General features: G+C 43.9%; 1 protein-coding gene across 2 annotated transcripts in view; it reads right to left on the bottom strand.

The window, feature by feature from the left end:
- Nucleotides 1-758: 758 nt before the first annotated feature.
- ELAPOR2 (endosome-lysosome associated apoptosis and autophagy regulator family member 2) overlaps nt 759-14,973 on the bottom strand; it is a 93,643-nt gene continuing 79,428 nt past the window's right edge. For both annotated transcript variants that reach the window (XM_038741037.1, XM_038741036.1), the window contains 6 exons: nt 14,067-14,163; nt 13,698-13,799; nt 8,821-8,947; nt 6,815-6,993; nt 5,409-5,574; nt 759-3,514 (listed from right to left, as the gene is read on the bottom strand). In XM_038741037.1, the coding sequence (XP_038596965.1) occupies nt 3,455-3,514; nt 5,409-5,574; nt 6,815-6,993; nt 8,821-8,947; nt 13,698-13,799; nt 14,067-14,163 (731 nt within the window). In that variant the 3' untranslated portion in view covers nt 759-3,454. The remainder of the gene's footprint in view (nt 3,515-5,408; nt 5,575-6,814; nt 6,994-8,820; nt 8,948-13,697; nt 13,800-14,066; nt 14,164-14,973) is intronic.

Below are 14,973 nucleotides of genomic sequence, written 5' to 3' on the forward strand. Positions count from 1 at the left end.
CTAGATTTAGAACCCAGGTCTCCTGACTCCCAGCCCTGTGTTCTATCCACTAGGCCACAGTGCTTCATCAGTCAGAAATAGTGAGTTTTTCGTCAGCCAACGTTCACCCTAAAACTAGTCATTGAACAAATCTTCCAAATGGAAACAACTCTCCTTTCCTTACTCATGAATGTTACAGTACAGTATTAGTACTGAGGATTGGGTTTTTCATTATTTTATTTAAAATATTTCCATATTCACAGCATGATTTCTTTATAGTCTAATTAATAATAATAATAATGGTATTTGTTAAGCGCTTACTATGTGCCAAGCACTGTTCTAAGCACTGGAGAAGAATACAAGGTAATCAGGTTGTCCCATGTAGGGCTCACAGTCTCAACTGCCATTTTATAGATGAGGTAACTGAGGCACAGAGAAGTGAAGTGGCTTACCCAGGGTCACACAGCAGACAAGTGGCAGAGCCAGGATTCGAACCCATGACCTCTGACTCCCAAGCCCATGCTCTTGCCACTAGGCCATGCTGCTTCTCTAGATTGGATTTCAATCCAGTCCTTAGGAGGCTTGCACTAACGTGCAAGGGTGCTTGTACAATGTACACTGTAGATTAGTAACTTCTCTTCATTGCTACACCCACACACTAGTAAATATATTCACCTCCTAGACCAGTGACTGCTTTTTGAACCACTACCATCTGGTTTTTTGTTTTGTTTTTGGTTCTTTTTGGGGAGATGAAAAAAAGACTCTCAAGTCAACAAGGATGTGATGAAATGTATTTAATTCTGGAAGGGACTTGATTGCTAATAAATAAAAATGCAAATGCAGTGATAAAATGTGATCCATTTAATCATCTAAACACAAACTGCTCCACATCATTGAAGGCATAAAATAATTTATCTGTACAAGACGATCTTTCATCTAGTGGAAGATTATTTTAAATACATTTTGGCAGAGCACTAGATGTTACAGACGCCACTTGGCTTAACGAAAGTATTTAAGGCTTCAAAACTGTGCCCATTTATGAAAACCGATGTATAACCTTCTTTCTTTACCACTTGCAAAACATACGCCACAAAAAAGAAAAACAATACCCAAGATCAATTTAAAAGCTACCATATAATTCCCTAATTTGTTTGTGCCCTTCAACATTCCACTGCACTATGGAAGCCAAAACAGAAACTGGGATGAAAAACAGAAGAATTTTTAAAGCCAGAATCAGTTGGCAAACTTTTCTCAGAATCCTGAGCCAACTGAAACTGTCCAGGGCTCGGGATAACGTGGAATAAAATGATGATCGTTTAGAATCATAAGATGGACTCATCTGAGCGAAGCCAGCTCTGCACGGACAAAATGCTATTTTATCACAAATCAAAAATAAACAGAAACTTCCCCTCATCAACTCCACGGGGAGATAGTTCATTAAACTTTAAGGCATTTTTGACATGTCAGAGATTTGAGGAACAGAAGAAGAAAGGAGACACCAGGGAGAAAATCCCAATTATTTCTATGGCTTGGTCACACACGTTGAGAACAGTTAAGGATGAAGAAAGAGGTGATGGGAGTTTTCGGGGGAAGCGTCCTAACTCCATCCAGTCTTGCGGCGCACTGCAGAGTTGGTTTTATCCTGCTGTTCCCCCCAACAATCCAAAAGGGCAGATTCCATAGCCATTTTCCCTCTCTGTTAGAATTTTGATCAAAGGAAAATCTAAAATCTTCTACATCGCATTCCACTAGTGGAATCAAACTGAGCAACGTTAAAAACTTCTTCATAAAAGGCCAAAGAACTGAACTTCCAAATCCACTTACTAAGTGATGCTCTCCAGAAAGACCATGAGTAAATGGTACGACCACGGCATGTTCAGCGTTCATTACTGTGTGCAATGGTACAAAAGGACACAAAACAAAACTTCACTTGTTTTAACGTTCATTCGATGACACCACAGAAGTGACTTTGGACGGCAATGGCATTCTGCCAAAGACATAAGACTTGCTGAATCCAAACTGACACGGGAGGGACTGGGGTCTTTGCAACCTCAGGCACTCTAGCGGATAAGCCTCCTCTTCCCCCACATACTCAGCCTTCCTTGGCCCACTTGGTGTGTTGCTTGAGTTGAGCTATAGCTGGTTCGATTCACCAGTCATTCACTGAACACTTCAAACCACACTGGGGCTTCTTGTAGTTGTGTCAACTCCTTTGTAATCCTCCCCAGAACACTTCTAAACTCACCACCTGCATTTATTGAATCCCCTTCTCTCTTTCCTTCCATCGGCATGAATAATTAGGAGTTGACTGTAGTGCCTAGGGCAAAGATGCCCTGTATTCAGCCCTTAAAAGTGCTATGGCTCTCAGAAAATTAGCCAATCCCAGCTTCATTCAAACATGCATTCAACAAATCACATATGAGTTTTAAAAGTCATCCCATGGAGGAAACACCTCCACTAGCTGTATCACCTTGAATCATGCATGCTATAATCGACTCTCTCTTACTGCTGATGGAGTCCATCTTACGTCCGACCTCCGGGCGCTGCCTGAGGATTCTTATCCAGATAAAAATCACTCATCTCAGCTGTTTTCTGGGGCCAAACAGCCCCTGCAACCTTTCCCTTTTGCATTCTTTGACTTTCCTTTTCATACACTTGGAGGTGGGAAGGAGGTAACTATGGATTGCTTCTTCTTTTCTCTCTAAAGAGTCTCCCCCACATTTTCGGTTGGGCATTTCCTGCCTGGTTGCTAGGACATCATAAGTTCCACCCAGAATGGAACTCCTGAGAAGTAAATGCATTAGGGAACCACAGGGGTCTGAGCAAAAACCCAGCCTTCCTAGCACTTGAGAACTCAGATTTGTTTTAATTTCAAGGAAAAACTCATTAGGTTCTTCTTGACCTGCTTAGCATTTTGAATCAAAACTGTTTTCAAACGTATTTTTTTTTTTAAAAAAAGGATGGTACCTTACATAAATTGCAAGTCTTCCCCCAAAATTAAAGGAGAAAAAAATGCCCTGGAATTACATGCATCCACACACGCACACGCGCGCACACACACACACACACACACACACACACACATTCATACACCAAACCGCAGTTCTCATGTATGCAATGGTTGAAAGCTACCAATAAGTTACAATGGCATGCATCGGCCGCGCACAAGTTGGCATAAATGTCATTTCCATTATATTTATATATGTATATCTCTTCCTGAGTTGAACTTTACCACCAATTCAGGAACCAACTGCCCGCTTTCCTTTTTTGGCAAGGTACTCGACCGCGTGATAAGGCAACCAAGCTCTCTAACCACCTCACCTCCTCCTCTTCCCCTTTCCCCCCACTAAACGGCTCAGCATTCCTTCCAGGTATCACCAATGTGATGTGGGCCACGATAGGCTTAAAAATGTGTTCCTGCAAAAAACAGAACACAGATTTCTTTCTATGTTTGTCTGAAGATGGAACTGCATCTTCATATATTTTGGGATCTTGAGGATTTCAGTTGTACGGACTCAAAATGATCTTCTTTTTCCTGCAACAAAAACCAAAAACAGATATTACTTGAACCATGGAGAAAGAAACCATTTGGTCCATCCCCCTACCTCAAGGTCAGCTCATTCACTCACTCAATCGTATTTATTGAGCACTTACTGCGTGCAGAGCACTGTACTAAGTACTTGGAAAGTACAGCTCATTATTAACAGGGGCTTATTATTACAGAATAATTATTTAATTATACTTAATAATAATAGCATTTGTTAAGCGCTTATTATGTGCGAAGCACTGTTCTAAGTGCTGGGGGGGGGATACAAGGTGATCAGGTTGTCCCATGTGGGGCTCACAGTCTTAATCCCCATTTTACAGATGAGGTAACTGAGGTATAGAGAAGTTAAGTGACTTGCCCAAAGTCACACAGCTGACAAGTGGCGGAGCTGGGATTAGAACCCATGGGCTTTCAATTCAATTAAGGACAAACTGAAAGCACATGGAGGAAGAAACTGAAAGGAAAAGGAGTTTTTGTCCATATCCAATCTATGGTATTTACTGAGCACTTACTATGTGCAGAACACTCTACTAAGCACTTGGGAGAGTACAACAGAATTAGCAGACACATTCCCTGCCCACATCCAAAGACCTAATCCAATAAATGATCTGGCCTTTTGATGGCCAAGAGAAAATTTCTCCACATTAAAAATAATCAAGGATGGTTGTGAGGAGCTGGAAGTTTACTGGCCCTTTTTAGCCCTCTATACTGGAAATGGTATTTTCCTCTATTGAAAACAAAAACATATCTGCAAATAACCATTGTGGGCAATGCTACCATCTGCATTAAGTGACGGAAGCATTATGTTTTCAGGCAAAACCCTTGAGCACCTTCCCTCACTAAAGCCCACCATTCCTCTGCCAGTATCTCTACCTTTTTTCTCACTTACCGAAGGGAGATGTGGGGAGTGGGCTTGGACTTCATGGGTAGTGAGCAACACAGTGCATAGGCAACCACTGGAACCTTTTGCCCAGATCAGGAGCGAGCAAAGCAATAATTACAAAAATACAACCAGGAAATGCTTCCCTTTTGTCGCACAGTTCTCTAGGCTCCCTCCTTTTAAAACTCATTTCCCTGATCAATTCATTTTTAATTACTAGGTAGTACCTATTTCCCCTTCCCTTTCTCCTGCTTTTAAATGTAGGGTGGCAAAACTGTCCCCTCCCGGATGCTTTCAGCTAATACTGAAAGACTCTGTTTTCAGGCAATTCATAATACACTGGTTCCCTGCTGAGATGCACGATCCACAGTAACGTATCTTTAGTGATACCACAGGATGGAAAAAAATGTAGTCTTCTTGCAGAGGATTAATAATAATAAGGGGAAGTGTTCATTGCAATACAATGAAGATAAAAATCTCAGTCTGTCTCACAGGCTGAATTACTTAGGGTACTCATTCAGCGCTTACAATGTGTCCAAAATGGTTCTAAGTGCTGGAGTAGATACAGATTAGTCAGGTCCCTACGGAGTCCCTACTTAAAGTTTAAGTAGGAGAGGGAACAGGTATTTACCTCATCTGTAAAATGAGGATTGAGGTTATGAACCCCATGTGGACTGTGTCCAACTTGATTGCCTTGTATCTACCCCAATGCTTAGAACAGTGCTTGGCACATAGAAAACACTTAATAAATATCATAATAATAATTATTATTCCCCATTTTAACTGGATGAGAAAATGGAGGCAGGTGAGAGAAGTGACTTGCCCAAGGTCACACAGCAGACAAATGGTGGAGCCGGGATTAGAACCCAAGTCCTTTGACTCCTGGGCCCATGTTCTTTCCACTAAGCCACACTGTTTCTCAAGGACAGAATGCCAACCCCATATATGTGAGCTGTCTCTAGTCTATGAATGCATAGTACCAAGTTTGAAATTCCCCCTCACCTTTGTTGCCAAGGATTTGAGCTTTCCCAATAGTGACTGCTTATTGGAATAGACAACTTCCTCTTCATTGTCTTCTCCTTCCATGATGGCACAGCTGTCTGCAGCTGGAAGTTCGCATTCTTTTGAGTTAGCCGTCATCACTAATTTGGAATATTTATACTCTAGCCTAAAGAGGGGTTAAAATGATGATTCATTGTTTCAGCTTTTGATAGAGGTTGAAAGTCATTTACTGTCAGGTAGCCATATTCTAGCTCATGTAAAATAGTTCAGGAAACCCTCCACCCAACACTTCCTGTGCTGCTAAGGCATACATCAACCGATATCTCCTAGAGAGAATCCAATTGCCCTTAAACTAATAGCCTGGGTTACGACTCCTAATGCCTCGAGATCTCCATATAGTACACTTACAAATCCAATGACTACCCATTTCCCTCCATCCTCATCAATGGTATTACTGAACGCTTACTGTGAGCAGAGCACTGAGTTAGGCACTTGGGAGAATACAGTACAACAGGGCTGGTAGACATGTTTCCAGCTCACAGGGAGCTTTAGTGTAGCAGGGGAGAATGGTCTGTGTTTACTGATTTAGTAATAATAATAATTTTGGTATTTGTTAAGTGCTTACTATGTGCAAAGCACTGTTCTAAGCACTGGGGAGGGTACAAAGTGATCAGGTTGTCCCATGTGGGGCTCACAATCTTAATCCCCATTTTACAGATGAAGTAACTGAGGCACAGAGAAGTTAAGTGACTTGCCCAAAGTCACACGGCTGAAAAACAGCGGAGCTGGGATTTGAACCCATGATCTCTGACTCCCAAGCCGATGCTCTGTCCACTGAGCCACACTGCTTCTCTTACACCAAAGCAATTGGTACGTGGACAACTTATGGTAATGGTCACATAACACTGAATCAGATTATTTTTCTCATCTGAATGCATACGAGGGAGGGAGAGAGGGAGAATTGGTTTTGGATAAGATTTTCTAAAGTTTGGTTGTTAATTATGAGACAATGAAAACAATCAAAGTGTTTTATGGGGAGGCAGAACTGCTACACTGCCATAATCATTGTAAACTAAAATTTCCATTGGACAACATGCAAATAATTGAAGCGTAATAACACCATTAAAATTCCCAGAGAAAATTAACGCTATTTCTGCCACTGGGTAGCTTCTTTGAAATCTCTACCTACCACAGAAATGGGTGAGGGAGAGAAACAAGATGTGTACTGATACTAGGTCATCCACTCACTTTCTCTAGAGCCCTTTATGTAGAACTGTCCCTGAAAACTTTTTCTTTATTTTCTGGAGGAACATTCTAGAAGTAAAAGCTGGATCGCACTAAGGTTACAGGTTCATAATCCAAACAAAACCTTCGGTGCTCTTCAAACATCAACTCCACATACTCACTTTTGATTCTTCTTCCAGAAGTAGCAGGTTAAAGCCACAAGCAACACCGCCATAAAAGCCCCCAATCCAGCCCCGACTTTTAGCCAAAAGTCAACTGTTTCACAGGCTGTCAGCTTCTTCTCTGGCAAGGAAATGCCTCTAATGCACTGTTTTGGCTCATTCCAAACATACAGGGTTTCCTTAAAATGAAAAAAAAGAAGCCCACAGGTGATACTGAGAGAACCTTCATTTGAAAGTGCTTTATCTGGATCAATCAATGGAATTGGAGAGCTTATTATGTGCAGAGCACTCTGAGCACATGCGAGAGTATAACACAGAGAAGCAGTGTGGCCTAGTGGATACAGCATGGGCCTGGGAGACAGAAGGATCTGGATTTTAATAACGGCTCCACCACGTGTCTGCTGTGTGATTCTGGGCAAGTCACAACCTCTTCGTGCCTCAGTTACCTTGTCTGTAAAATGGGGCTTAAGATTGTGAGTCCCAAGTGGGGCAGGGCCTGAGTTCAACCCGATTTGTTTGTATCCACCCCAGTGCTTACAACAGTGCCTGGCACATAGTAAGCGCCTAACAAATACCACTATTATTATTATTATTATTGTTATTGAGAGACACGTTCCCTGTGCCCCAGGACCTTACAGTCTAGAGGCTGATACAGATTAAGCCTTACAAGGAATCTGACAAAGGACCTAGCTTTCCCTCCACCTGCCAATTACTGAAACAGGAGATGGAAATCCAAGACTGCTACAGAATGGTCCATCACGGTGCGGACCATCTGCTGGGTGGGACTGTAACTAGGAGTGTGAGCATCACAGAGCCTCCTGCACACACTGTCTGTGAAAAAAGAAATGGACATGGGGTTTCCCAGTTGGGCTCCTTGTTACACTGGAATGTAATAAAGGAGAGTGTTCGCTTACCCTTCTTGTTCTGAATAAAGCCTGATACAAGGTCTGGGAGCATGCTCCCCTGCTTCCCCAATCCCATTCCAGAAAAGGGAGGGGAGGAGGGTGGGAGTTGGTTTTCAGACCACTCCTCATGTCTTCAAGGTGACAGAGCAAAACACCTGTGGGTTTGTACTGTGAATGAGCACCCATTAATGACAGCAATTAAGCACGTTGGGGATGGAAGGAAGACATCAGCATGAAAGAATAGATAAGGGAGTTGAAGAGGAGTTTGGAAAGCAGGGGGTGTTGGGGGGAATGGGGGAGAAAAAAGAGAGGCCAAATGGGAATGGTCTTTGTTTTGAGGAAGTCAAGACAAAAGACAGAGAGAGATGTGGAAGAGATGGCCAAAACAAGGGAAGGGGAGGAGAAAGGGAAAGAGTGTCTCAGCTTCCTCTTCTGTAAAATGGGGACTAAAACTGTAAACCTCATGTGGGACATGGACTGTGTCCAATCTGATTAGCTTGTATCACCTGGTGCTTAGTATAGTGCCTGGCATATAGTAAGTGCTTAACAAATACCATTTGTTCTTTATAAAAAGGAGAGGGTAGCAATAGACATAATGAACCCTCGAATGGATCTTGGGTAACAGCCACTAAATGTTATCTATAGTGATGAAGTAGATTACAGTCTTAATCCCCATTTTACAGATGAGGTTAACAGGCACAGAAAATTAAATGAATCAATTGCCCAAGATCACACAGCAGACACATGGCAGAGCTAGGATTAGAATCCAGGTCCTTCTAACTCCCAAGCCTGACCTCTACCCACTAAGCAACACTACTTCTCAAGGACAATAACTCTTGACAACAACAGGCTATTTCAGGTGGCTGGGGAGGTGGGGGGGGAATGACACAATCATCCCTTGTTTGCATCCATTTTCTTATTTGTTGCAATCTTGACAGGTAGTAGGTTCTGCCGCTAAAGCACCAGTCTTGATTTTGAATACATGTAAACATTCCTTTAGTTTATCCATGAATATCTCCCAGAACAGCTCTCCTGGGGGGAAGGACCAGCCTGAATGGCCTCACCTGCACCACTAAACTCTTCAGTGGGTAAGCTCCATACCTGAACTCCCTTCTTACAAGCTCCTTCAATCTCGTGGTAGTCGTGCTCAGTGCACAGAGGACAGGCTTCTGCACTCTCCCACAGGAAGTAAAAGGTGCAGCCATCACAGGTGCCAGCCGGACACAGGCTAAACAAGAAAAGACAGAGCATGGGAAGCTCAGAAAGGTGGTCAAACACCCAGCCAGCATGTGTGGATTATCCTGACGCCAGTCCGAGGGGTCATGCTTGTGCCCACTTTCCAGATGAGGCCCCTGGACGGGGGAGACTAAGCTCAGCAGAGAAAGAAAGAGTTTCCGTGTCCTGTTCCTTGGCAGCAAAGTCCTCAGGGATCAATCCGCCATTCACCATTTACTGGCACACTAAAACATTGCATGAATCAGAGGTTTCGAGCCTGCTGCTACTAGGTGTGCGTTTCTCACTGAAAATAGCGAGAACCATTTGAAAAAGAATCCAGGGGGTGAGGGGGAGGAGGGTAGAATCCGCTTTGTTCAGGAATTTGTTAAAATCAGTAGAAGGTTTTTCTTTCATCACATCCCAGGTTTTCAACCCCTTTCATTTGTGTAAATTTAGCCTCTTGCTTCAAAATCCTCCTCTAGGATTGAGCTAAGCAACACCCAGTTTGGCAGCCTCAGCTTCCAATTCCGTTTGTGGACACAGTGCCTACAGACACCTGGATACTACAGAAATAACAAGCACAACCTAGCGGATCCATTATCTTATTTAATGAGAGAGAGAGAGGTTTTGGTTTTGAAAGATGTTTCTGACATATATTCCCAGACTGGGACTTCAATAGTCATGTGCCTATGTCTAGGCACGTCTTAGACATGTTAGGCATGTCTGCCAGGGGCAATGGATCTTAACCATCCTCTAACAGTCAACATTCACTCTAGATTGTAAGCTTGTTATGGGCAGCGAACAGTCCTGCTAATTCTGTTGTACTGTACTCTCCCAATTGCTTAATACAGTGCTCTGCACATAGTAAGCCCTCAATAATTATCACTGACTGATAGATGTGCTTCTAAAGTAACCATGCAGATGGGCACTGAAAAACTGAAGAACCTACACATGCATCATTTTTGATGACACCGCCTCTCTGGTCTGGAACATCCTTCTTCCACCGATCCGCCAGACCACAGCCCTGGCCATCTTTAAAACCCTCTGAAAAGACATGAGGGTGGAGACGGTGCCTCTCCTTTGTATCTCCACACAGGAGCTCCTACAGCGCTTTGCACATAATGGCAGGCTCCATAAACATTGGCTGATGGTAAAAACCGTAATAGTACTTCGGTGTAATTTTGCGAGTGAACATTAGATGGAAAGGGAACACAACTTTGCTTACTTTGCTTCACAAAGGAGAAAACCCGGATTCAATCATTTATTTTTATTATTATCGATAATAATAATACTAATAGTATTTGTTAAGCACTTGCTATGTGTCCAGCACTGTTCAAAGCCCCGTGGAAGATACATATTAATCAGGCCAGATGCAGTTCCTGTCCTACAGGGGATTCATAGTCTAAGTAGGAGGGAGAACAGGTATTTATCGAGTGTTTACTAAGTGCACAGCAGTGTACTAAGCATTTGGGAAGTACAATATACTACAGTATAATTTTAAATTAAAATAAATTTAACTCTGGTCATTTCTTTCCCGTCCAAAGTTTGGATCTGAAAGCCCAACCTCCCAGTCCAGCCTCTCCAGCTCCTTTTCAACTGGAGAAAGAGTGGCAAGGCTGGGCCAGCCGGACAGCTAGGCATGGATACAATCAGGAAGCACCGCATTTCCAAGCAGGATGTCCCAGAGTAGCCAATAGGACACATAAAGAGTCTGGAAAACTCCAATGCCTTAAACACCCTTAAATATGGGGACCATGGCAAAAAAGACAACGCAAAAGTGTAAACTACAATGGTTCATAGCATTTATAGAAAAATGCAGGATTTTTCCCCGTGTGTGACCCTCTATAAAGATGTCTATTCAAGACATTCTTGACAGAGCCATTATTCCAACCTAGTTCTAGAGCAGTGCCTTTCAATTAGAGCTCTACAAGTATTTCCTAGTAGCCTGGCTCAGTGGACCTGGGATTCATAGGACCTGAGGTTTAATCCCACCTCCACCACTTGTCTGCTAGATCACCTTGGGCAAATCACTTCCTTCTCTGGGCCTCAGTTTCCTCTTCTGTAAAATGGGGATTAAATACCTGCTCCACCATTAACTTCAACTGTGAGCTCCATGAGGAACAGGGACAGTGTTCAACCAGATGATCTTATATCTACCCCAGCATTTAGTACAGTCTTTTGGCACATGGTAATTGCTTAACAGATATTATTATTATTTCCAACACAGCAGGTGGTTATCAGCCCAGGACCATGCTAAGGCACCAAAGATTTTACTAAGGATCACAATAACCTCTGCTTCCTCGTTTCCTTCACGAACAAGTCACAAACACATGTATACATTCACAAAACACCAGAAACAGGTGAATGTGGGTTTTCTCTCATGTGGACTTCTGCAAGGCTATAATTCCCACACTCTAGGATAACTGGGTTCATCTTCACCATTTTTCAGGTTTTTGGGGATATTTTATTAGTCAACTACTTTTCCCAATTAGGTCAGTGCCTCGGCTTCTTTGTCTATGCAATGTAGCAGAGTGTAAATCAGCCTGGAGATATTTTCCCAAGGTAGTAAGTAGGGTAAAGCCCTTCACCTGCTGGGAAGCACTGTAACATTTGCCCGGTGATTTTTTAGCTTTAATTCTATTTGTTCTGCCGATTTTGACACCTGTCTACATGTTTTGTTTTGTTGTCTGTCTCCCCCTTCTAGACTGTGAGCCCGTTGTTGGGTAGGGACCGTCTCTATATGTTGCCGACTTGTACTTCCCAAGCGCTTAGTACAGTGCCCTGCACACAGTAAGCACTCAATAAATACGACTGAATGAACCCAGCGTGGCTCAGTGGCACGGGCCCGGGCTTTGGAGTCAGAGGTCATGGGTTCAAATCCCGGCTCCACCACTTGTCAACTGTGTGACTTTGGGCAAGTCACTTCACTGTGCCTCAGTTACCTCATCTGTAAAATGGGGATTAAGACTGTGAGCCCCCCCGTGGGACAACCTGATCATCTTGTAACCTTCCCAGCGCTTAGAACAGTGCTTTGCACTTAGTAAGAGCTTAATAAATGCCATTATCCAGCTTTTAGAACAGTGCTCTGCACATAGTAAGTGCTTAATGAATGCTATTATTATTATTATGATGATGATGAATCTGGTCTAAAAGAAGACCGTCTCTATATGTTGCCGACTTGTACTTCCCAAGCGCTTAGTACAGTGCCCTGCACACAGTAAGCGCTCAATAAATACGACTGAATGAACCCAGCGTGGCTCAGTGGCAAGGGCCCGGGCTTTGGAGTCAGAGGTCATGGGTTCAAATCCCGGCTCCACCACTTGTCAACTGTGTGACTTTGGGCAAGTCACTTCACTGTGCCTCAGTTACCTCATCTGTAAAATGGGGATTAAGACTGTGAGCCCCCCCCCCCCCACCGTGGGACAACCTGATCATCTCGTAACCTTCCCAGCGCTTAGAACAGTGCTTTGCACTTAGTAAGCGTTTAATAAAAGCCATTATCCAGCTTTTAGAACAGTGCTCTGCACATAGTAAGTGCTTAATGAATGCTATTATTATTATTATGATGATGATGAATCTGGTCTAAAAGAAGACCATCTCTATATGTTGCCGACTTGTACTTCCCAAGCGCTTAGTACAGTGCTCTGCACACAGTAAGTGCTCAATCATCATCAATCGTATTTATTGAGCGCGTACTATGTGCAGAGCACTGTACTAAGCACTTGGGAAGTACAAATTGGCAACATATAGAGACAGTCCCTACCCAACAGTGGGCTCACAGTCTAAAATAAATACAATTGAATGAACCCAGCATGGCTCAGTGGCAAGAGCCCGGGCTTTGGAGTCAGAGGTCATGGGTTCAAATCCCGGCTCCACCACTTGTCAACTGTGTGACTTTGGGCAAGTCACTTCACTGTGCCTCAGTTACCTCATCTGTAAAATGGGGATTAAGACTGTGAGCCCCCCCCCCCCCCCCCCCCCCCCCCCCCCGTGGGACAACCTGATCATCTCGTAACCTTCCCAGCGCTTAGAACAGTGCTTTGCACTTAGTAAGCGTTTAATAAAAGCCATTATCCAGCTTTTAGAACAGTGCTCTGCACACAGTAAGCGCTTAATAAATGCTATCATTATTATTATTATTATGAATCTGGTCTAAAAGATGATAAACCTGGTGGTACAGCCCCCTCTTGTGGCCTACGTAGATACTGCTTGAAGGGAGAACGGGCTTTCTGCAGACCTAGCAGCCCCACGACAGCACTCCAGTTCCATCCGTTCTTTCAATCGTTTTTATTGAGCGCTTACTGTGTGCAAAGCACTGTACTAAGCATGTGGGAGAGTACAATACTGAAGGTCCTCGACACTTCAAGTGGGGAAAGAGAAGGGTCACAAAGGTGACAACGACAGCAGAAGATCAGAAAGGGAGGCCTACGCCCCTTCCCTATTCCTTAGTCGCTGATGCTTTCAAGACGATGAGAGAAGCAGCTTGACCTGGTGGAAATAACAGGAGCCCGGGAGTCAGAAGGTTTCTAATCCCGGCTCCACCACTTGTCTGCTATGTGGCCTTGGGCAAGTCACCTTACTTCTCTGTGCCTCAGTTACCTCATCTGTAAAATGGGGATTAAGACTGTGAGCTCCACGTGGCATGTGGACTGTGTCCAACCTGATTTACTTGTGCCCATCCCAGCACTTAGTACAGTGCCCGGCACATAGTAAGCACTTAAATACCACAATTATTTCTATTGTACAAGGTAAGGTAAAAATACCTGGAAACTGAAATCAAGCCTTGTCCTGGTCGGGTGGGTTCACACCTCACCGTCACCACAGTGGAACGTCCATTTTCACAAGATGCCGTAGTCACGGAAGACCTGTTGCAAAACCAGATCAGAAGTTACTTGAGACTTCACCTATCACAACTGCACAAGGCAGACCTCTTTCCACTTCAAGTGACCCTGCTTGGGGAATGTTCTGATGACTAGTGATGGAGGAAAGATCACAGTTGGGGCCCCATTTTCTACCCTTGAGCATTTTCCAGTGGATATTCAGACTATGATTCCAGGGTTAAAGGTCCCCTGGGCGTACCCCTTAGCCAAAAGGATTTGAGGCAGATCCAGAGGGGTGAAATTTCCACTTACTTGTAGAAGAAATGGATGTCAGGTATTGGTCTCGGTGGAGAAGGAAACATTTCTTCCTTCACATTGATGTTCTGCAGTGTGGTTTCCGCAGTTGCTCCTAAATAGCAATCAAAATGGGATCAATGAACTATAGTCAATCAATCAACTGGAATTTATTGAGCGCTGACTGTGGGCAATACACTGCACTAAGCGATTGGGAGAATACAATATTACAGTTGACAGGCTCATTACCTGATAATAACAAGTTTATAGTCTAGAGGGGGGAGATAACACCTCAATATAATAATTTAAAACTAATTTTGGCATTTGTTAAGCGCTCGCTTACTATGTGCTAGGCACTGTTCTAAGCGCTGGGGAGGATACAAGGTGATCAGGTTGTCCCATGTGGGGCTCACAATCTTAATCCCCATTTTACAGATGAGCGAACGGAGGCACAGAGAAGTTAAGTGACTTGCCCAAAGTCACACAGCTGACAAATAATTTAAAATATATCGAGAAGCAGCATGGCCTAGTGGATAAAGCACAGGCCTAGGAGTCAGAAGGACCTCTCCAACTTGTCTGCTGTGTGACCTTGGGCAAATCATTTTACTTCTCTGTGCCTCAGTGACCTTATCTGGAAAAGGGAACTGAAGATTGTGAGCCCCATGTGGGACATGGACTGTGTCCAACCTGATTAGCTTGTATCTAATATGCTGCTGCACACCCGCCCCTGCGGAGCCTGGTCTGGGCCTGCCCCCCCCCCCCCGCCCTGCCCTGCTGCTCTGGCCCCGCTTCTCCATCACCATAGAGAAGCAGCGTGGCTTAGTGGAAAGAGCCCGGGCTTGGGAGTCAGAGGTCGTGGGTTCTAATCCCGGCTCTGCCGCTTGTCACTGTGAGACTTTGGGCAAGTCACTTAAACTTCTCTGTT

The sequence above is a fragment of the Tachyglossus aculeatus genome, assembly GCF_015852505.1.
Source record: "Tachyglossus aculeatus isolate mTacAcu1 chromosome 12 unlocalized genomic scaffold, mTacAcu1.pri SUPER_6_unloc_1, whole genome shotgun sequence".
NCBI classification, from domain to species: Eukaryota; Metazoa; Chordata; class Mammalia; order Monotremata; family Tachyglossidae; genus Tachyglossus; species Tachyglossus aculeatus.